Source organism: Bufo bufo, chromosome 6, assembly GCF_905171765.1.
Source record: "Bufo bufo chromosome 6, aBufBuf1.1, whole genome shotgun sequence".
In the NCBI taxonomy this organism is placed as follows: domain Eukaryota; kingdom Metazoa; phylum Chordata; class Amphibia; order Anura; family Bufonidae; genus Bufo; species Bufo bufo.
Window position 1 is genome coordinate 403,996,649 of NC_053394.1, and position 24,299 is coordinate 404,020,947.

At 44.9% G+C, this 24,299-nt stretch overlaps 4 protein-coding genes across 7 annotated transcripts in view; 1 reads left to right on the plus strand and 3 right to left on the minus strand.

Annotated features, from left to right (window-relative positions):
- The window catches only part of LOC121004457 (oocyte zinc finger protein XlCOF6-like), a 1,031,731-nt gene that overhangs the window by 913,779 nt on the left and 93,653 nt on the right, over window positions 1-24,299 (minus strand). The gene's annotated exons all lie outside the window — the stretch shown is intronic.
- LOC121004526 (gastrula zinc finger protein XlCGF66.1-like) overlaps window positions 1-24,299 on the minus strand; it is an 818,554-nt gene that overhangs the window by 627,698 nt on the left and 166,557 nt on the right. The gene's annotated exons all lie outside the window — the stretch shown is intronic.
- LOC121004478 (oocyte zinc finger protein XlCOF7.1-like) overlaps window positions 1-24,299 on the plus strand; it is a 1,216,478-nt gene that overhangs the window by 307,752 nt on the left and 884,427 nt on the right. The window lies entirely within an intron of this gene.
- The window catches only part of LOC121004516 (zinc finger protein 300-like), a 734,886-nt gene continuing 717,120 nt past the window's right edge, over window positions 6,534-24,299 (minus strand). The window contains exons 2-3 of the mRNA XM_040436784.1: window positions 13,537-13,596; window positions 6,534-8,832 (exon numbers count right to left, since the gene is read on the minus strand). Of these exons, the coding sequence (XP_040292718.1) occupies window positions 8,174-8,832; window positions 13,537-13,585 (708 nt within the window). The 5' untranslated portion in view covers window positions 13,586-13,596 and the 3' untranslated portion in view covers window positions 6,534-8,173. The remainder of the gene's footprint in view (window positions 8,833-13,536; window positions 13,597-24,299) is intronic.

Consider the following 24,299-nt stretch of genomic DNA (forward strand, 5'->3'; position numbering starts at 1 on the left):
TGACACTTTAGCCGTGCATGCTAGTTGTCAGGGTCAACGCGTTGTTGTCGCAGCATGTATGTGCTTTGCTCCTGTTCTCCTGGTTCCTCCCCTGTTTGGTGTCTTTGGGGTTAACTATCTGGCTGGGTGTGGCCACTGGGTTCATATTGCCTGTGGCTTCCAGGCTGATGGCTGTTGTCCTCCAGCCTTTGTGTGTGCTGGAGTTGCTCCTGTCCTGGATATGTCATCGATCCAGTTTGAGTGCAACCTAGTTGGACATCGATGTCACCATGATGTCTTCCCTTTGTTCCCCTGTCTGTTGTACCTCCGGAAGGGGGTGTCAGAGTTCCCCGGAGGGGGAATCATAAGTCAGTGTGCAGCTCTGCTGGGGCCACCATGCATCCTGTCTGCATGGGGGTCCATTCTTCGTTGTTGCCATGGCAGGTCAGTCGGAGTTGTTTTAGGGCTCTTAACTGCCGATGCAGTAGCTGTGCACTGCCTGCCTTTCCCTGCATCTAGGCCGGGTGAGACTCGTTCATCCGTGTCTGGGATGAACAGGTCGTCTCAGCCTTTTCCCTATTTTAAGGGATTATCAGGGTGACTCAGGGTCCTAGGTTTCCTGGGTATGAGCCGTCCTACAATCCAGGTCCGCTCATACAGTGAGGAGTTTGGGCGAGGATTAGGGATGCAATAGGAGGTGACCTGCTCCCTTATCCCAGCCCGAGGCCTAGTTGTATTCTTGTATACCAACCTTATTGTTTCCCCCACTCCCCACCGTGACACTGTCCCTTATAAGACAAGAATAAAATTAGGCTCTTGAATCCAATGTAACTGTTTTCCCTGTACAGTAGCTAGCATATGTCTTATTCACACGTCAGTGATTTCCATCAGTGATTACAACCGCACCTAGTTTAGACTCACAATCACTGGTGGAAATCATCGACCAATATCATTACTAGAAATGAATTGTTTCCTTACGTCCTACCAGCAGCACAGATGGGGTTAACCACCCCCCGTGTACTGGTAGGACCGGCGGAATGTTTAATGAGCCCAAGCATAATAACTCAATTTAACAATTAAGTATCCCCTTAAAAGGAGGGGGTCAACCCCCAGCCCACTGTGTTTTTTTCTGTCCTCCCGGACAGGTGGACTAGGCGGTTGTTCCCCCCTTTCTCTTTGAAAGTGCGGGGATCCTTTTTTTCTTTGGGTAACGCTGTTGCCCCTTTTTTCTTATGTACCTCGTTAGTTGGCCGGCAGCTTATCTGCTGCCAGGCCCCGCGCTTTGCGCCTGGCTGAGGTAGGTTGGCGGCATCCTCATTCCAGATTTTCGGTCCCTGGGCGCCGCCATCTCCCGGAAGTGATGCGAGGATTCTCTATTGTCTCACTTCCGGGTATTTCGTTCAACGCGATTTTTTCGCGTTCTCTCGCGCAAATTTTATTAACTTTTTTCGCATGTTTCCTCCCGTTGGAGGATTTTCAGTGACCTCTGCTTCTATAGGGATTTTTTTTTAAATCTATAGATTTTTCTTCTGGGGCAGGGGAGGGGGGGGGGGGTTGGCTGAGCCCTCTCCTTCCCCTATTTAAGGAAGCAGTGTGCACCAGTTCGGTCTCTGGCTGCACATGCTTTTCAAGCTAGCTACCAGAGTCCTGAGCTTGGTGTTGGTCCACTTGTGGTTTCTTTTTCCTCCGGTTCTTATTCACAGCTGCCTCCGGTCTGTTTTCTACCTTTCTCGCTGAGATAGGTAATTTACAAATGTCTTATTTGTCATTTTTTTCCCGCATTGATGTAGTCTCCGCGGGATTCGGAAGACAGGAAAGTGAGTTCCAAGAGGAAGCATCTAGCCTGCTATGATTGTAGCGCCCTGCTGGAGGACAGCTGTCCCTACTCCAAATGTGACAGCTGTCGTTCGAGGGTTCAGCCCTCTAGTGAACCTACGATGCAGGAGATGTATCAGTGGGTGAAGACTTATGTGGATGGCTCTATTAAGGGAGTCGAAGGCCTGCTGGATGAAAGGCTTCCTATGCCTGCCCAGGCCGCTATGAAGACCTCTGTCCCGGTGGAGAGACCTTTTGTGATCTCCTTAAGTTCTTCCTCCTCGGATGAGGAGGAGCTGACGTCGTGTTTTTTCCCCCTGAAAAGACACAGAAATTGCTCAAGTCCATCAGGTCGGGGGACCACGATGTTGACCCTGGGGAGCCTTCCGATCCCGCTAGTCGGGCACCTCGTATCTTCAAAGTGGATGAGACCCTCCTCTCTGTCATGCGTACAGAGTGGGAAAAAAAAGGAGAAAGGTCCGGTTTTAACAAAGAAGTTTAAATATATGTTCCCGATGGCTAAACTCTTGGTGGATTCATGGGGGTCCATTCCCAAGGTGGACATGACTATTGCCAAGTTGTCCAAGCGCACTCTGGTCCCTGCAGACGATGGGTCTAGTCTGCAGGATCCCCTTGACAGGAGAGCAGAGCACCCTAAGATGGGTTTATACGTCAGCTGCGGCTTCCGCTTCCACAGCTTCTGAGGTCTCTACTTTCCTCTGGTCTCGCCAGAATCAAATCCAAGTCGACGTGGACCAGAGGGTTGCCCGGGACGACATACTGGCTGCCTTCAAGACCATCAACCTGGCTACAGACTTTTTGTGCATACCGCACTGCTCCAGTTGAAGCTAGCGGCCAAATCCATGGCCCTGGTGTCGGCAGCCCGTAGGCCTTTATGGCTTAAGCCTTGGGTCACTGCCAATTCCTCAAAATATAGCTTATGTGACCACCCATTTGAGCCCAACCGTCTGTTCGGCTGTTCGGTTCGGAGCTGGATAAAATCATGGAGGGCCTTTCAGACAAGAAGGGGAAGAGCCTTCCCCAGCAGTCCTTTCGAGGGCGGGGCTGACAAGACTGCGGAGGTAGGTCTGGCCTGCAAGCAAGGTCTCGAAGGGACTGGAGAGCGCAGCAAGGGGTTCAAGGCGCTCTCGTGGAGGAGCCAAAGATGGAAAATCAACCTCCTGACTACGGGCCTCTTCGAGGCTCTTGGATAAGTCCCATTACTCCTGCCGTCCTGCCAGTAAGCTTCCCCATTCCTATGTTTCATGTACCTGTCGGGGGTTGTCTCTCCCACTTCAGGGAAGAGTGGATCCAAGAGATCTCGGATCCCTGGGTCCTGAACATCATTTCAAAGGGATATTTAATCAACCTCACCTATATTCCTCTGGACAGGTTTGTCAAGACCAACCTTCTACAAGCTACCAGGCAGGCGATCCTGGAGTCCTACATTCAAGACTACATCTGCAAGGGGGCTCTGGAGGAGGTTCCGACAGGAGAACGGGACCTAGGGATCTATTCACCAGTTTTTCTGGTTCCCAAAGCTTCAGGAGATCTCCGGATGATTATCGATCTGAGGTATTTCAATCGGTTCATAAGGAAGGTGAAGTTTCGTATGGAAACTGTCAGGTCAGTAGTTCACATCCCCAATCCTAGGGACCTCAAGGATGCATCTGCACATCCCGATCCATCCTGCTTCCAGGAAGTATCTCAGGATCGTGGTCCAGGTTTCCGGGGTCATCGGGCATCTTCAGTTTGTTGCCCTTCCCTTTGGCATTTCTTCTGCCCCTCACACTTTTACCAAGGTGGTGGTTTCTGTGGTGGCGGCTTTGAGACTTCAAGGACTAACAATCATTCCTTATCTGGACTGGCTTTTGAAAGCCTCTTCTCTAACGGTCCTAACTCAACATCTTCAGGTAGCAATCTCCTTTCTGTTCTGCCTAGGTTGGATCGTCAACTGGCAGAAGTTGAACGTGAGCCCGTCGACTTCAGTAAGATATGTAGGCTTCATAATGGACTCCCTTGGGATGTCTCTCCAGTTGACCCCAGAAAGAAGATCCCGGATTCAGAACACGGCAGAGTTCCTTTCCATTCCGACGGCGAGTCCCAATCCGGACTCTCATGAAGATGTTGGGGCTCATGTCAACGTCTGCGGAAGCAGTCCCTTGGGCTCTATAGCACATCCGTCCTCTACAGTCGGAGGTCCTCTCCAAATGGGATGGCAGCCCTGCCAGGCTAAACTCAGTGTGCTCCCTGTCTTGGGGAACTCGGTATTCCCTCAGATGGTGGTGCAATATTTTAGACAGGAGGTCTATGACCCAGCCAACCTGGATCATATTGACTACGGATGCGTCCCAAGTAGGCTGGGGCGCTCACCTAGACAACACTCCAGTTCACGGAACCTGGTCTCCTCAGGAGCGGCTCCTCTCATTCAATCTCTGCTAGAGACGAGCAATCCGGCTAGCCCTCCTTCACTTCGCCCCTCTAATCCGGGGCAAAGCAGTGAAAGTCCAGTCAGACAATATGACTGCGGTACTTTACATCAACAACAGGGAGGCACAAGATCACTTCCCCTCCTATCAGAGATCGGGGCGATTCTGGGTTTGGCAGAGTGGAACCTTTCCCACTTATCTGCGATCCACATTCGAGGCTCCCTCAATATAATCGGCTGAGCCGCGATCTTCCGACGGTGGAGTGGCCTTTACATCCGGAGATATTCAAGCAGATAGTCCTCAAGTGGGGGGTGCCAGAGGTGGATCTCATGGCAACAAGGTTCAACGCCAAGGTGGAGAGGTTTTGCTCCCTTTAATGGGAGGACAACCCCCTGGCGATAGATGCTCTGTCAATATCCTGGAGGTTCAGGCTGGCTTACATCTTCCCTCCATTTTCCATGATTCTGAGGGTATTGATGAAAATCCGTCAGGATCAGGCCTCGGTGATAGCCATCATACCGTTTTGGCCGAAAAGATCCTGGTTTACCCAGCTCACCCAGATGAGTCGAGGACAATATTGGAGGCTCCCCCCGCAGCAGACCCTGGTGTCGTGGGAAACTCACCCCTGCTCAGATCTACACAGATTCAACCTGACAGCCTGGAGGTTGATCAGTCCCTTCCCGGAGTAGAAGGGCTTTTAGAGTCGGTCCTGAGAACGCTGTCTCATTCTAGAGCGGACTCTACCAAGAGAGCCTACTCTCGTATTATAAGGATATTCTCATCCTGGTGTACCTCAAAGGAGGTGGCGTCTGCAGATCCGCCCCTCTCTGCTATCCTTCAGTTCCTGCAAGACAGCCTTGATAGAGGCCTTGCCCCTTCTACTCTAAGGGTTCAAGTCTCAGCCATCTCAGCTTGCCTCAACAGGCCTTTTTCTCAGGACCCGCTCATCAAACGGTTCCTTAAAGGAGCTGAAAGATTAAAGCCTACAGTACTGAGACCCATTCCTCAATGGGATTTATCAGTAGTTCTCAGGGGGTTAGCATCTCTCCCCTTTGAACCGTTAGAGGAGGTGGATTTCAAGTTCGTCACTTGGAAGCTTGTGTTTCTCCTTGCAGTGACTTCGGCTAAGAGGGTCTCTGAGCTTCAAGCTCTCTCAGCACATGAGCCCTATACGATCTTTTTACATGACCGGATCCTTCTTAGATTCCTCCCGTATTTAAGGCCTAAAGTTCCTTCCTTCCAGAACATCAACCAGGTGATTTCCCTCCCGGTTCTGTCAACATCTTCCACCTCCTCCGAGGAACCTGCTAGACATCCGCTGGACATCTCGAGATGTCTCCGGATCTATATGGATAGATCAAAGGAGTTCAGGAAAGATGAAAATCTTCTAATCCTGTTTGCCGGTAAGTTTAAAGGCTGTAAGGCATCCAAACCTTCCATCAGTCGGTGGATTAAGAAGGCTAGTAGGGAAGCCTTTGTTTCCCAATCTCTGGATCCTCCGGAGTTTGTGAAGGCCCACTCTACTAGAGCTGTGGCTACTTCTTTTGCAGAGAGGAGTCTTCTGCCTCTCGAAATGATTTGTAAAGCTGCCTCCTGGAGCTCTGAATCAACATTCATCTCCCATTATAGACTAGATGCCAGACTAGCTGAGTTTTCAGCCTTTGGGCAGACTATTCTTAGTTCTGCCAGGCAGGAAGGCCCTCCCTAGGGGTTTCTTCTTGCTATCTCCTCATCTGTGCTGCTGGTAGGACGTAAGGGAATTGTTAATTGTTTCCCCTTTGTCCTAACAGCAGCACACAAATATCCCACCCTAGTTAGTCTAGTTTTTTCTTGCTATAAACACAGTGGGCTGGGGATACTTAATTGTTAAATTGAGTTATTATGCTTGGGCTCATTAAACATTCCGCTGGTCCTACCAGTCCACGGGGGGGTGGTTAACTCCATCTGTGCTGCTGTTAGGACTAAGGGAAAACAAATTATCGTTAGAAATTAACAATTTCTTCCTACATTCTCTACATTCGCTGGAGTTCACGTAATGTGTGGATGTGGCTGGGCGGCCAATACAAAAACAACTGATTTCTCTAAATTATTAATATTCCCCAGTAATACCTCAACACTGCCACCACTAAGGTTTGTTACAAGGGCTTACACTTTTATAGGGAGCCTTCCGTTTTCCCCACTATCTCTATATAATGCAAGTTTGGTAAATAAATATTACAATTTCCTCCCAAACTGTTATCTAAACAGGTAGCTTCGAGCTTGGACGGGGAATCGTTCAAGAACACAAGACAGAACTTATTAAATGGAGTTTAATATGACGAAAAGAGTCACAATGCTTATATACACAAAAAAGTGTAACAAAAGACATACAGAAATACAATGTACAACAGTTTCTTAAAAATAGAGGAAATAAAAAAGAAACCTAACACTCACGTTGATGGCATAGGTGCTGGGGCAGGCAGAAAACCAGGACAAATCTTCACTACTTTGGTGAGCCCCAGCCCTGGTTTTTCATACCTTATAAACGTTCTCTTTCTATATCCATCCCCCCATCCTCTTATGTCACTGTGGAGGATCTGAGTATAGATAGATTCTTGAGTTTTATGACCCAGCCCTGTGTTATCACAGGTTGCTGAGGTGTGACTAGCTAGAAGGCAACTTCAAAGGCCCTAGATGACCAGACACAGATCTGACCACACAAACATATACACAGGACTCACCAGGGAGGGAGAAGAGCTGGACTCAAATTAATATCAATATTTGCAACACTCTCCATAGGTTCTGAGGTAATATCATTCCAAACTACTAAAGAACAAAGAAAAATAAGCCCAAACACAAGGATAGAAGTTTTAAAAGCAAATGTTTATTAACGATTAGAGATGTGTGTGATGCTTAAAATTCAAACAAGGGTCTGATTTAACCGAATCGGCCGACCAATTCGATTTGTGTCTATATAAATTAGACTCGAATCAAAAGCAACCCATCTTTCTGTCTCTCGTCTTTCTCAGTTCTCCGGAATCGAACCGCAAGCAAATCGGATTCGAAAGAATCAGAACTTTGGGGAAAATTTACATTGAATTTCAGCATCGATTCACTCATCTGTATTAATTATTATTTTAAAAAGCTTTGATATGCAAATATAAATGCAAATGCAGGTATATAATACTGTATGCACGTGGTGGACGCACAGGTGTATATCTGGGTTTTTGGATAACAGACCTACAATAGGTAAAGTTGGGTTTATATTGTGCTGCCTGGACAAAGAATTGCAGAGGTTCATTCAAATTTTCTTTGGACCAAATGGTTTCATGGCAATTCCTTGTCCTGGCAGCATAATATAAACCCTACTTTGCCATTTGCATCTTTAGTCAAGTTTGCTCTACAGTATCCTTGGGAGAACACACGAGCCAATAGGGCTACAAGTCTGACATCTTCACTGCTCTATGGTGCTCCTTTGTCTTTAAAGGGATATTCCGGTTATGTTAAATTATCTCCTATCCACAGGATAGGGGATAGCTTTTAGATTGATAGGGGTCCTACCACTGGGACCCCCACCAATCACAAGAATTTGGGCCCCATGGAGCCCCCAAAAATTAACAGAGCAGCCAGTCAGGCATGCGCACAGCTGCTCCATTCATTTTTATGGTAGTTCTAGAGATAGCCAAATACAGCGATAGGCAGAAGAAGTTCAGCACCAAACCCACCTCCACCAATAATTGCATATATACTGTAATTCTCATATAGTGCTCTTAATTGCTTCCTCTTTCTCTGACATTTGACTTTACTTTTACGGTTAATGGCTGCATTTTTTGCTGTCTAGTATCGGTCAATAAAAAAAAAAGTTAAAAGAAAAAACTACTTCCCTGATGATTTTTTCAAATTCAGGACAGTGAAGTTTTCTAATGCTCAGCAAGAATTGATCTCTGAGGAAACCATTTCCAGCTTTCTTATCATAATGACTTCTCCCTTGTGTGAATTTTCTGATGTCTAAGAAGATGTGATTTAACACCATATTGTTTCCCACATTCTGAACACAAATATGGCTTCTCCCCTGTGTGAATTCTCTGATGCGTAACAAGATCGGATTTCTGGTTAAAAGCCTTCCCACATTCTGGGCATGGAAATGGTTTCTCCCCTGTGTGAGTTCTCAGATGTCTAACAAATTCTGTTTTATGCTTATAACGTTTTTCACATTGTGAACATGAAAACGGCTTCTCCCCTGTGTGGCTCCTCTTATGTCTGCTAAGATGTGATTTATCTGTAAAACATTTTCCACAATCTGTACATGCAAATGGCTTCTCCCCTGTGTGACTCCTATGATGTTTAACAAGATGTGATTTCATGCTAAAACGTTTTCCACAATCAGAACACGGATATGGCCTTTCTCCTGTGTGAACTCTCCGATGTTTAACAAGATTTGATTTATCTGTAAAACGTTTCCCGCAGTCTGAGCAGGAATATGGCTTCTCTCCTGTGTGGCTCCTCTGATGTGTAACAAGACTTGATTTAATCCTGTAACTTTTCCCACATTCTGAACATGTAAATGGCTTCTCCCCGGTGTGAGTTCTTTGACGGTTAACAAAACTTCTGTAACTTTGAGCTACAGTCTCTGTTGGAAAAAAAAGATAGAGCCCATTTAATAGAAGCAGATGATAGATTTTTGCTATGAAGCACTGAGGGTATATCTTCATTTGTATCGTATAACATGATCACCTGCCTTAAAATCTGAAGACTGAACTTCTTGTTCAGTCATCTGCCAAGAATGAAACTAATTTTATTACTTTGAATAATATAACCTAAAATTATATTTTATAGCATATATTTCTAAATGCTTCAAAATTCATTTTTCATCTAAGACAGGGGAGGGAAAACAATCTAGAGCGAATGCAAATTTCCATCAAAATTTGTGTCACACTCAAAACTTTTTCCTACGACTATATTATGGCTGATCCTGCCAGCTATGCCAAAATGTAGGAGGGTACTGGGTCATCAAAGAGACAAGCAAGGCATGTCCTTCGTAACAAAATATTATTCCAGCTGCTAATATATCAACTGGGGATTTCGACCCCACGTAAATCCTCACCTGAGTGAACATGCATCTGTACAACAGTTTTTTGGAAGAGGCTGTGCCTCAGTGGGTCATGGAGGGGGTCCTCTCTACCTAAGATTATCTCAGGCCAATTGTCTGTTTGCAAACTGTCTGATACACACCATTTACATAGATTGATGCAACCACTTGTGGTTTTATATATTTCTATAGCACTTTGCCATCCTAGCTTTCACTACTATGCAGCGGTATGCAATAAGGCAACATTGACCAGCCTTAGGAATGTTTTGAACTAGTCTTTCTGCCTTTTTGACAAAAGTCAAAAAACAAGATAACTGCCCGCACTACACAATATTTTCTTGAGGGTATCCAGCAGCTCCCCTGGCCAGCTGGATCGCCAGATCTCTCCCCCATCAATAATATCTGGGACTGGACGGGGGCAACAGATTGACCATGCACAGCAGCCAACAACCACCTTGGCTGAACTACGGTTCCAAGTTGAAAGAGCTTGGAATGATATACCATAGGAGGCTATTCAGTATCTGTATGACGGCTACCATTATAGAGTGGCAGCGTGTATCACAGAAAGGGGAGATGCCACCCAGTGTTAATATTATCCTGTCTCAACATATAGCCTATTGCAGACTGCAAACTAAAGGTTGGACCACTTTGGATGTGTGACCATTGACAAGGACCACTAGCAGTTTATACCTGGTCAGTCTCAGCTCAGTCACACTAAAGGGGTTTTCTGGGAGTTTTATACTGATGATGTATCCACAGGATAGGTCATCAGTATGTAATCAGTGGTGGTCTGACTCCTCGCACCCCCGCCAATCAGCTGTTTGCTGAAGACACAGCACTCCGGCTCCTTGCAGCTTACCAAACACAGCCCTGTCCATTGGATAGCGGCTGTGCTTGTTAACCTCCTCAGGACCGCCGTACGCAGGATTGCGTCTTTGCGGCGGTCCTGTTACTCTGGGTGGACGCATATACGCGTCCTCTCGCGATAGCCGAGATTTCCTGTGAACGCGCGCACACAGGCGCGGAAGGTAAGCGAGTGGATCTCCAGCCTGCCAGCGGCGGTCGTTCGCTGGCAGGCTGGAGATGCAATTTTTTTAACCCCTAACAGGTATATTAGACGCTGTTTTGATAACAGCGTCTAATATACCTGCTACCTGGTCCTCTGGTGGTCCCTTTTGCTTGGATCGACCACCAGAGGACACAGGCAGCTCTGAAATAAGTAGCACCAAACACCACTACACTACACCCCCCCTGTCACTTATTAACCCCTTATGAACCACTGATCACCCCTGATCACCCCATATAGACTCCCTGATCACCCCCCTGTCATTGATCACCCCCCTGTAAGGCTCCATTCAGACATTTTTTTGGCCCAAGTTAGCGGAATATATATATTTTTTTCTTACAAAGTCTCATATTCCACTAACTTGTGTCAAAAAATAAAATCTCACATGAACTCACCATACCCCTCACGGAATCCAAATGCGTAAAAATTTTTAGACATTTATATTCCAGACTTCTTCTCACGCTTTAGGGCCCCTAGAATGCCAGGGCAGTATAAATACCCCACATGTGACCCCATTTCGGAAAGAAGACACCCCAAGGTATTCCGTGAGGGGCATATTGAGTCCATGAAAGATTGAAATTTTTGTCCCAAGTTAGCGGAAAGGGAGACTTTGTGAGAAAAAAAAATAAAAAATCTATTTCCGCAAACTTGTGCCAAAAAAAAAAAAAATGCTATGAACTCGCCATGCCCCTCATTGAATACCTTGGGGTGTCTTCTTTCCAAAATGGGGTCACATGTGGGGTATTTATACTACCCTGGCATTTTAGGGGCCCTAAAGCGTGAGAAGAAGTCTGGGATCCAAATGTCTAAAAATGCCCTCATAAAAGGAATGTGGGCCCCTTTGCGCATCTAGGCTGCAAAAAAGTGTCACACATCTGGTATCGCCGTACTCAGGAGAAGTTGGGCAATGTGTTTTGGGTGTCATTTTACATATACCCATGCTGGGTGAGATAAATATCTTGGTCAAATGCCAACTTTGTATAAAAAATGGGAAAAGTTGTCTTTTGCCGAGATATTTCTCTCACCCAGCATGAGTATATGTAAAAAGACACCCTAAAGCACATTTCCCAACTTCTCCTGAATACGGTGATACCACATGTGTGACACTTTTTTGCAGCCTAGGTGGGCAAAGGGGCCCACATTCCAAAGTGCACCTTTAGGATTTCACAGGACATTTACCTACTTACCACACATTAGGGCTCCTAGAATGCCAGGGCAGTATAAGTACCCCACAAGTGACCCCATTTTGGAAAGAAGACACCCCAAGGTATTCCGTGAGGGGCATGGCGAGTTCCTAGAATTTTTTTTTTTTTGTCACAAGTTAGCGGAAAATTATGATTTCTTTTTTTCTTACAAAGTCTCATATTCCACTAACTTGTGACAAAAAATAAAAACTTCCATGAACTCACTATGCCCATCACGAAATACCTTGGGGTGTCTTCTTTCCAAAATGGGGTCACTTGTGGAGTAGTTATACTGCCCTGGCATTTTAGGGGCCCGAATGCGTGAGAAGTGGTTTGAAATCAAAATCTGTAAAAAATGGCCGGTGAAATCCGAAAGGTGCTCTTTGGAATGTGGGCCCCTTTGCCCACCTAGGCTGCAAAAAAGTGTCACACATCTGGTATCCTTGTACTCAGGAGAAGTTGGGCAATGTGTTTTGGGGTGTCTTTTTACATATACCCATGCTGGGTGAGAGAAATATCTTGGCAAAAGACAACTTTTCCCATTTTTTTATACAAAGTTGGCATTTGACCGAGATATTTATCTCACCCAGCATGGGTATATGTAAAATGACACCCCAAAACACATTGCCCAACTTCTCCTGAGTACGGCAATACCAGATGTGTGACACTTTTTTGCAGCCTAGGTGGGCAAAGGGGCCCACATTCCAAAGAGCACCTTTCGGATTTCACCGGCCATTTTTTACACATTTTGATTTCAAACTACTTACCACACATTAGGGCCCCTAGAATGCCAGGGCAGTATAACTACCCCACAAGTGACCCCATTTTGGAAAGAAGACACCCCAAGGTATTCGCTGATGGGAATAGTGAGTTCATAGAAGTTTTTATTTTTTGTCACAAGTTAGTGGAATATGAGACTTTGCAAGAAAAAAAATAAAAAATCATCATTTTCCGCTAACTTGTAACAAAAAATAAAAAGTTCTATGAACTCACTATGCCCATCAGCGAATACCTTAGGGTGTCTACTTTCCGAAATGGGGTCATTTGTGGGGTGTTTCTACTGTCTGGCCATTGTAGAACCTCAGGAAACATGACAGGTGCTCAGAAAGTCAGAGCTGCTTCAAAAAGCGGAAATTCACATTTTTGTACCATAGTTTGTAAACGCTATAACTTTTACCCAAACCATTTTTTTTTTTACCCAAACATTTTTTTTTTATCAAAGACATGTAGAACAATATATTTAGAGAAAAATGTATATATGGATGTCGTTTTTTTTGCAAAATTTTACAACTGAAAGTGAAAAATGTCATTTTTTTTGCAAAAAAATCGTTAAATTTCGATTAATAACAAAAAAAGTAAAAATGTCAGCAGCAATGAAATACCACCAAATGAAAGCTCTATTAGTGAGAAGAAAAGGAGGTAAAATTCATTTGGGTGGTAAGTTGCATGACCGAGCAATAAACGGTGAAAGTAGTGTAGGTCAGAATTGTAAAAAGTGGCCTGGTCATTAAGGGTGTTTAAGCTAAGGGGGCTGAAGTGGTTAACGCAGCTCACCCTCATTCACTTGAATGGGACTGAGCAGAGTCTTAGCCGTGTGACCGATGAATGTGGCATCACTGGCCTAGGAATGGGCCACAGTATTCACCAGAGTGCTATGGCCTCTTTAAACGGCTAATCGGTGGGTGTCCGGGAGTCCGACCACCACTGATCAGATACTGATTACCTAACCTGAAGATAGGCCATCAGTATAAGGCTTTAGTCACACAGTCTGGTTTTGTTCAGGGATTTCCATTTGTGATTATGAGCCAAAACCAGGTCAAAGACCAACTGCAAAAATTGTTAGTCCAAAATTAGCAAAATGCAATAATAAAAATAAATTGCCCCCAGAGGCATCCATAGCCTTTATAGAATTTAACATAAAACTGTTGTATCCAGTGAATAAGTAGAATCTGTGGCTTTTCTCTTTTTTTATTTTATTTAGTGGTTACTACTCACCTGGGCGGTTATCTGTAGGAATGTCCTCTATACTCTGCTCGTCATCCATCTCATATGGCTCTGTAACATATATAATGTTCAGATCTTTTCCTGGATCCAAAAACTGCAAAACAAATATTGTAAAAGTCATCTAACGGTTTCTGAAGTTGTGTGGAATGTTTTGTATGACCAGAAAAGATCAGTAATTAACATGTCAACCAGAAATGACCGGACAGCAGGAGTTATCTGACCCAAATATCTTCAGGTCTCCTGTATAAATCCAATCTGTTGGTTCCTTATTCTGTCCAGCAGTCTCCATAACCAGAAAACTGTGAGAAGATCCAGACAACATGTAATGTCTATGGTCAGCTGTAATCCTGCCATCTCCACCTTTCTCATTACACAAGGATAAAAGATATAATACTGGTGGATAAAACAAGACTGAACACAAGATCTTCACAGCCTTCTACAGATCATAGGGGACATTTCATGAGACCTTATCTCCATCTACCTGATCATCCTGTGGAAGAAGAGGACTGGGACATCTCTCCGGTGTTCTTCTCTCTTCCTTAACTGCAGGAAACACATGCAGTGACTGAATTCATTCCTTACATACAGATAATGAGAGGACGTGTGTACTTAGTCATGTCTATTACCTGGTGGTGTAAGGGGCCAGCGATCCTCCATCATGATACCCTTATCTCCATCTACCTGATCATCCTGTGGGACATCGTGATGTTCTTCTGAACCATCCTGTGGAAGAAGAGGAGAACTGGGACATCTCTCCGGTGTTCTTCTCTCTTCCTTAACTGTAGGAAACACATCCAGTGACTGAATTCATTCCTTTCATACAAATAATGAGAAGACGTGTGGATTTAGTCATGTCTAGTGTTGAGCGAATCGAAGTTAACAAAGTTGAATTTGTTTCATCACGAAGCCAAATTTCCGGGTGCTTTGTGGTAACGAATCAGATTTTTTCCTAAAATGGCAGTTGTACGTGTTACAAAGTGAAAGTAAGTGTAGGGGAGACAAGCCAGGGAACAAGAGATCACCCATAATGCAGTGCAGCCAGCCAATCCGGAGCTATCCCCCCCCCGGGATATCACAGCACTGTAAAAGCCTAATCCCACTAGGTTGCTGCCATTTCTGTGTCAGCTGCGCATAAGGAGAGACGTGGAAGTGCTGCTGCGCTAGGGATAGTTTTGCTGACAATCTGTTAAAAAAAAGTGTATTGCGCGAATGAAAGGGACAGTGCAGGGACAATCATCTGAAGCTGTAGGGATAATTAAGGGACAGTACAGGTTGAATCAATCGCGGTGTAGGGCACAGAGCAATCTAATTGAATGGTGTCCACATTGATTAATAGAGAACCAATTCTATTAGATCGTGATTCACAATTTGGAGTGATACACCTGTCTCATTCTACTGTTTGTGGCGTGTCCACATTGATATTTAACCGCTTCTGTTAGCCATACAGTTACTGTGTGTATGGTCTTATTTAACACAGTGTTAGGCTACTTTCACACTAGCGTTTTTGCTTGATCTAGCAGGGTTAATCAAAATCGCTTCCGTTACTGATAATACAACCATCTGCATCAGTTATGAACGGATCAGTTTGTATTATCTTTAACATTGCCAAGACAATCCATCATGAACTCCACTGAAAGTGGATCCGTCCCCATTGACTTGCATTGTGGGTCATGACGGATCGGTCTTGCTCCGCATCCCAGGACGAAAAGCAAACCGAAGCATGCTGCTCTCCGGTATGGGAACGCAACTAAATGGAACGGAATGCATTTTGGGGCATTCCGTTCTGTTTTGTCCCCATTGACAATGATTGGGGACAAAACTGAAGCGTTTTTTTTCTGGTATTGAGACCCTATGACAGATCTCAAAAGCGGAAAATATTAACGCTAATGTGAACGTAGCCTTAGCAGTGCAAATAACTTGATTCTTCACAAAGCAGAGTTGCCCACAAGATCAACATTGCATGGTGTAAAGTGTACTCATTCCATGACAGCGACTCTTTAAAACAGCAGACACTCAGTGGCCACGGCGCCATTTTTGAATGACTGGCCGCCGACCTAAATATACTGTTCTCATTGAGAGGCCTGGGTATACCCGATTCAAAGCAATTTTTGGCAAATTCATTCCTAACAAAGCAAATTTCTTGGAGAAATTCGGCAAAGCGTTCGTATCGATTTTTGAAAACTTTGCTCATCTCTAGTCATGCCTATTACCTGGATGTGTGAGGGGTGGATGATCCTCCATCATGACGTCCTTGTACAGATCTTTGTGTCCTTCTAAATACTCCCACTCCTCCATGGAGAAATAGACGGTGACATCCTGACACCTTATAGGAACCTGACAACACAATGATACAGTCATCACCCAGATCCCTTCATAGCATTCCTGTATAATGTCCCAGCCTTCCCAGCAGTGTCACCTCTCCAGTCAGCAGCTCAATCATCTTGTTGGTGAGTTCTAGGATCTTCTCTCTGTTGATTTCCTCATGTAGCAGGGGGTGAGGTGGAGGCCCCATGAATGGGCTCAGGGTTCTTCCCCATCCTTCAGACACAAGGGCCTTACAGCGCCCACTAGAGGTCTTCTTCACAACTGTGTAGTCCTGGTTATGGAGAGACACAGTAATAAATATCACTCCATACAACTCCAGAGTCCCACACCTCTCCAGTCATGTCCATCTGTTAGTAACTTAGACAAGATGATGTAATGTGACATCATCAGAATCTCTCACCTCTACTCTATAGTGGTTGTTGAAAGTTTTTCCTAAAAGTAGATAATGATAACCAAAGCAAACTTATGAGTCAAAAATATTAGACTTGGGATATTTTCCTCAGTAAATAAATTACCATCTGTATGAAGGGGAAATTAGAGTCAAGTGTTTTCAATTAATGGGATGACAATTAGGTGTGAGTTGGAGACCTGTTTAATTTATCCTGATAACGACCAAGTGCCATACATGTACGGCGCTTGGTATTAGGCTTTAATCCAAAGCGCTGGTCCTGCAATTTAGCAGCAGCAGGTTGGGTTTCTGGCTGTCGGCTACTCCGAGTACTAGACAGAAGCAGTTTATAACCACTTCTACCTTCTGCTTTCTTCCATGCATAGCATTCACATAGCACAGTGAACAGAGAAAGCAGTTGTGCCGCTTCTTCTATTGAACCAGGAGATCACATGATTGCTAGATGTCTCGGTTATAGCAGAGCTGCAAGATCCTAGACCTAGAAGACCCTGATCAGATCTGCCTGTGTACAATGCCCCCAAAGGGGACTGTTTTCTGCATGTCCTTGAGGTTACTTTGGATGCTCCAGTTACAGTGAGAAAGGTGCAAAAAAAAATACACTGCTCAAAAAAATAAAGGGAACACAAAAATAACACATCCTAGATCTGAGTTAATTAAATATTCTTCTGAAATACTTTGTTCTTTACATAGTTGAATGTGCTGACAACAAAATCACACAAAAATAAAAAAATGGAAATTAAATTTTTCAACCCATGGAGGTCTGGATTTGGAGTCACGCTCAAAATTAAAGTGGAAAAACACACTACAGGCTGATCCAACTTTGATGTAATGTCCTTAAAACAAGTCAAAATGAGGCTCAGTAGTGTGTGTGGCCTCCACGTGCCTGTATGACCTCCCTACAACGCCTGTGCATGCTCCTGATGAGGTGGCGGACGGTCTCCTGAGGGATCTCCTCCCAGACCTGGACTAAAGCATCTGCCAACTCCTGGACAGTCTGTGGTGCAACGTGACGTTGGTGGATAGAGCGAGACATGATGTCCCAGATGTGCTCAATTGGATTCAGGTCTGGGGAACGGGCGGGCCAGTCCATAGCATCAATACCTTCGTCTTGCAGGAACTGCTGACACACTCCAGCCACATGAGGTCTAGCATTGTCTTGCATTAGGAGGAACCCAGGGCCAACCGCACCAGCATATGGTCTCACAAGGGGTCTGAGGATCTCATCTCGGTACCTAATGGCAGTCAGGCTACCTCTGGCGAGCACATGGAGGGCTGTGCGGCCCTCCAAAGAAATGCCACCCCACACCATTACTGACCCAATGCCAAACCGGTCATGCTGGAGGATGTTGCAGGCAGCAGAACGTTCTCCACAGCGTCTCCAGACTCTGTCACGTCTGTCATATGTGCTCAGTGTGAACCTGCTTTCATCTGTGAAGAGCACAGGGCGCCAGTGGCGAATTTGCCAATCTTGGTGTTCTCTGGCAAATGCCAAACGCCCTGCACGGTGTTGGGCTGTAAGCACAACCCCCACCTGTGGACGTCGGGCCCTCATATCACCCTCATGGAGTCTGTTTCTGACCGTTTGAGCAGACACATGCACATTTGTGGCCTGCTGGAGGTCATTTTGCAGGGCTCTGGCAGTGCTCCTCCTTGCACAAAGGCGGAGGTAGCGGTCCTGCTGCTGGGTTGTTGCCCTCCTACGGCCTCCTCCACGTCTCCTGATGTACTGGCCTGTCTCCTGGTAGCGCCTCCATGCTCTGGACACTACGCTGACAGACACAGCAAACCTTCTTGGCACAGCTCGCATTGATGTGCCATCCTGGATAAGCTGCACTACCTGAGCCACTTGTGTGGGTTGAGACTCCTTCTCATGCTACCACTAGAGTGAAAGCACTGCCAGCATTCAAAAGTGACCAAAACATCAGCCAGGAAGCATAGGAACTGAGAAGTGGTCTGTGTTCACCACCTGCAGAACCACTCCTTTATTGGGGGTGTCTTGCTAATTGCCTATAATTTCCACCTGTTGTCTATCCCATTTGCACAACAGCATGTGAAATTGATTGTCACTCAGTGTTGCTTCCTAAGTGGACAGTTTGATTTCACAGAAGTGTGATTGACTTGGAGTTACATTGTGTTGTTTAAGTGTTCCCTTTATTTTTTTGAGCAGTGTACAGTCGTGGCCAAAAGTTTTGAGAATGACACAAATATTAGTTTTCACAAAGTTTGCTGCTAAACTGCTTTTAGATCTTTGTTTCAGTTGTTTCTGTGATGTAGTGAAATATAATTACACGCACTTCATACGTTTCAAAGGCTTTTATCGACAATTACATTACATTTATGCAAAGAGTCAGTATTTGCAGTGTTGGCCCTTCTTTTTCAGGACCTCTGCAATTCGACTGGGCATGCTCTCAATCAACTTCTGGGCCAATTCCTGACTGATAGCAACCCATTCTTTCATAATCACTTCTTGGAGTTTGTCAGAATTAGTGGGTTTTTGTTTGTCCACCCGCCTCTTGAGGATTGACCACAAGTTCTCAATGGGATTAAGATCTGGGGAGTTTCCAGGCCATGGACCCAAAATGTCAACGTTTTGGTCCCCGAGCCACTTAGTTATCACTTTTGCCTTATGGCACGGTGCTCCATCGTGCTGGAAAATGCATTGTTCTTCACCAAACTGTTGTTGGATTGTTGGAAGAAGTTGCTGTTGGAGGGTGTTTTGGTACCATTCTTTATTCATGGCTGTGTTTTTGGGCAAAATTGTGAGTGAGCCCACTCCCTTGGATGAGAAGCAACCCCACACATGAATGGTCTCAGGATGCTTTACTGTTGGCATGACACAGGACTGATGGTAGCGCTCACCTTTTCTTCTCCGGACAAGCCTTTTTCCAGATGCCCCAAACAATCGGAAAGAGGCTTCATCGGAGAATATGACTTTGCCCCAGTCCTCAGCAGTCCATTCACCATACTTTCTGCAGAATATCAATCTGTCCCTGATGTTTTTTTTGGAGAGAAGTGGCTTCTTTGCTGCCCTTCTTGACACCAGGCCATCTTCCAAAAGTCTTCGCCTCACTGTGCGTGCAGATGCGCTCACACCTGCCTGCTGCCATTCCTGAGCAAGCTCTGCACTGGTGGCACTCCGATCCCGCAGCTGAATCCTCTTTAGGAGACGATCCTGGCGCTTGCTAGACTTTCTTGGACGCCCTGAAACCTTCTTAACAAGAATTGAACCTCTTTCCTTGAAGTTCTTGATGATCCTATAAATTGTTGATTGAGGTGCAATCTTAGTAGCCACAATATCCTTGCCTGTGAAGCCATTTTTATGCAACGCAATAAAACGTGTTTCTTTGCAGGTCACCATGGTTAACAATGGAAGAACAATGATTTCAAGCATCACCCTCCTTTTAACATGTCAAGTCGGCCATTTTAACCCAATCAGCCTGACATAATGATCTCCAGTCTTGTGCTCATCAACATTCTCACCTGAGTTAACAAGACGATTACTGAAATGATCTCAGCAGGTCCTTTAATGACAGCAACGAAATGCAGTGGAAAGTTTTTTTGGGGATTAAGTTAATTTTCATGGCAAAGAAGGACTATGCAATTCATCTGATCACTCTTCATAACATTCTGGAGTATATGCAAATTGCTATTATAAAAACTTAAGCAGCAACTTTTCCAATTTCCAATATTTATCTAATTCTCAAAACTTTTGGCCACGGCTGTATATAGTATCAGTGTCCCTCAGAGGTCTTTTATTGATCTCTATTATGTGCAAAAAATATATTAAAAAAACAAGTAAAAAATAAAATAATAGCAAACAGAAACCTTCGTTATAGTCACCCCCATTCACACAAAACTATACATGTTATATATCAAAATGACCAACCCCAAAGAAAACCATTTTATTTTGGTGTTCGTTTGTATATCTAAAAGAAAAGAACTATAATGAAATTACAAAAGAATGTTTTGCTGTTTTACTCAGGTAAATTTTTGGTAGTCCCACAAATAAGAAAGTTAGGTCGTTAAACCAACAAATGCATTAAATCACAGAACAGTGTCTGGTCATTAAGCCCTTTTCAGGCCTGGTCTTTAAAGGGTTAAAGTCTAATCTTCACAACATGTTTGTGGATGTGTATCATGGCACAAACAACAGAGATTTGTGAGGACCTCAGAAGAAGAGTTATTGATGCTCATCGGACTGATAAAGGTCACAAAACAATCTCTAAAGAGTTTGGACTATTATTACCCTCCCCAGGACTGGTCAACGAACAGAGATAGAGACATGTAATAGCCCAAGAGGTCACAAGGAACCCTCTAAGCAACTAAAGGGCTTTCTCAGTCCACCGTCAGGAAGACACTGAATATCAATGGAATGCATTACAGGATTGCAAGGAGAAAGTCCTGACTCTCCAAAAAGACTTCTGCCCATCTGCAGTTTTTTAAAGATCCCCTGGAGAAGCCATAAGACTATTGGAACAATGTTTTGTGGACAGATGAGACCAAATGAACATAAAAACTTCATCCCATCTGTGAAATACGGTGGTGGTAATGTCATGGTTTGGGCTTTTTTTGATACATCTGGACCAGGACAGCTTGCCATCATTAATGGAACAAATAATTGGGAATTATACCAGCAAATTCTAAAGGACAACACCAGGTCATTTGTCTGTGAGCTGAATCTCAAGCGAATGTGGGTCATGCAGCAAGACAATGACCCTAAAAACAAAAGTCCTTCTACCAAAAAAATGGTTGAAGAAGAATAAACGTAAAATTTAAACAGAAATATAGAAACTTTGAAAGCTTCACAAACGTTCAAGCACCACTGTATGTCCATCTGTTAGTAACATAGATAAGATGATGTAATGTGACGTAATCAGAATCTCTCACCTCTCCAGTAAGCCGGAAGAGGATCTCTAGGGTGAGATTTATTATACTCTCCGCCATCTTGTCCCTGTCCTTATTCATCACTGATGGGTCAATCAGGAGAAGGATCTTATATAGAAGATATCCACTGAGCGGATCCTATATTGTAGGAACCTGAATGGAGAGAAGATGAGATGATGGAAAATCCTACAAAATCCCATGAAAAATACAATTACTGGAGATAATAAGAGGAAATATTAAAGTGTAGAGGTTGTGTTCTCTTTTTCATGGGATTGGAAGAGGAGTTACATAGTTTCTCAAGGCAGTTTTTCAATTATTTTTTTTTTTTATTATTATTATTTATTTTTATTAGTAAATTACAAAAAAGAAAAATAGCAATGCATTTTACACTTACATAATAAAAACATCAAGCATCAGCCAGAGATGGGTGAGAGTAATTAAAACAAGTACATAAATAGGGGTGGTAGGACATCCATTCCCCTCTCACTTAAATACCCTCTACATGGGAATACTTGACCTATCCAGTACATTACAATAAGTATCACATTGCTTATCTTGCCTTTACCCCATTATTCCTTCTTTCCCCCCTCACCAACCCTTATCCCCCTACCCACAACCACCACCCCACCCACCTCGGGTAGGGGGGGGGGGGGGGAGTTTTTCCATCTTTAAAGTGGTTTTTGCAGGGATTTTATATTGATGGCCTAGGTCAGGGGTGGGCAACCTGCGGCACTCCAGTTGTTGTGAAACTACAACTCCCAGCCTGCATACTTGCTCTTCTCAGAACTCTCATAGAAGTAAATGGAGCATGCTGGGAATTGTAGTTTCACAACAGCTGGACTTCCGCAGGTCACCCACCCCTGACCTAGGTCATGAATGTTTCATCTGTGGGGGTCTAACACCAGGGACCCGTGAGATTATCTGTTTGACGAGGAGTCAGTGCTCCATGAGAGCGTTGCTTCCTCGTCTTTAGGAATTTAATGGGGCTGCAAAAGATGCGGACAGCACACAATGTGTTGTCCGCATCCGTAGATCCGTTCCGCGGCCCCGCAAAAAAGATAGAGCATGTCCTATCCTTGTCCCTACTCGCGGACAAGAATAGGCATTTCTATCACAGGGCCGGCTACTAGAGATGAGCGAACTTCTGTTTTAAGTTCGGCGTCTAAAGTTCGGCTTCCGGTTAGCGGAGGATCCCGATATGGATTCCGAATTCTGTTGTGGTCCGTGGTAGCGGAATCAATAATGACCATTATTGATTCCGCTACCACGGACCACAACGGAATTCGGAATCCATATCGGGATCCTCCGCTAACCGGAAGCCGAACTTTAGACGCCGAACTTAAAACAGAAGTTCGCTCATCTCTACCCGCTACATTCACACGGCCGGGATCCGCAATTTGAGGACCGCAAAACACATACGGTCGTGTGAATGTAGCCTTACATTGCTCGTCATCTCCTGCGGTGGCGTAGTGTAAGGGAGCATTCACACGACCGTGTTTTTCTTCCGCGTCTGTTCCGCAATTTTTGCGGACAATGCACGGGCCCATTCATTTCTATGGGTCCGCAAAAATTGTGGAATGCCTTTCATTGTCACCCGTGTGCTGTCCGTTCCGTGTGTCCGTTGCTTTTATTTTAGAACATGTCCTATACTTGGCCGCAAATTGCGGTCCGCACCCCTATAGAAAATCATTGGGTCTGTAAAAAATGGATAGCACGCGGAAATGCCTCCGTATGTCATCTGTTTTTTGCGGACCCCTGGACTGAAAACATTCTAGGAAACCCCATTTCAGTTTTTTGCGGACCGTGAAAAACGGATGACAGACGGAAGCACCACGTCCGTATTATACGGACTTACGGAACGGAAAGATAACTGAAGACATACGGACCGCAAAGCCAACACGGTCGTTTGAATGCTCCCTAATTACAAGTACTTGTTCCATTCACTTGAATAGAGCAGGTACTTGTATTACACTGCACTTCTGAGACCAAGTGCAGCGTAATGAAGAGGAAGCGGTACCCACATGGAACGCCGTCTCCTCATCTAACAGATCTGATCAGATATTGATGACCAATCCTGATGATAGGTCATCAATGTTAACGGCTGGACAACCCCTTTAAGCTGTCCTTCTGTTTACAGCTCTGAGTCCTGTGGATATATACACACGCCTTCAAATAATACACACTTTACATAACACTTAAAGGGGTTGTGCAACAACCCCCCTCCCCCCCCCAACTTAGTTGGACCTGTAAAGGAAAGATGAATTACCTGCGTCTTGGTACTGACTCTCCGCTCTTTCTCCTCCTGGCCTGCAATGCTGCTTTAGGCTTCGTCACGAAAAACATCCTGTTTGACATGGCTGCGGCAGTGACTGCCACTCCTTACGTCATGACAAATGGTCACATTCAGACAATGTCAAACCAGATGTTTCGATGAGGGAGCCCAGAGGAGTATCAGAGGACTGGGGAGCCAGGAAGCAGGTAAAAGTGCAAGTGAGAACAGGTGCACTGGAGAGGCAACCTCGAGACGACCACCAAAAAGGGAAAGGTTATATAGGTGGTGGTCGCAGATAGTTACTCTCTCCTTATCCTTCCTGACGGACTCTGCTCTAGTTTTGTGGTACGCTAGTGTTCTTGTCACTACCGGTAGCTGCAGCCAAATCAGGGAGACAGGTACAGCGGTCCTCCAGGATGGCACTTCTATACGTGTCTTCACCAGAAGGTTTGCATAGAGACCATACTAGGACATCGGGCTGTTATATGAGGTGAATTAGACAGGACCATAGAAGCCATAGAACTGGTATCTGCTCCTTTGTGTGAGGAGAAAAACTGCCAGTCCTACAAGCTTTCAGAAATAGACTCCATGAGGGTGGCAAACGGGCCCACTGTCGTGTTCTGGGAGAAGGCCAGAATTGGCAGTCCCACCACTGGCGCCCCGTTCTCTTCACAGATGACAGATGACCCTATAGTGAACGTTATGCTGCCTCCTCATCATCCATCATGACTGGTTTGGCAGTGGGTCATTGGAGGGTCACAAAGTCTCCACACAATAGACAACATTACCCCGACTGACGCTAGAAAAGCCTCAGAACCATTGTCAGGCCTTACTGCTGTGTCATGTGACTCAGACCCGGATTGT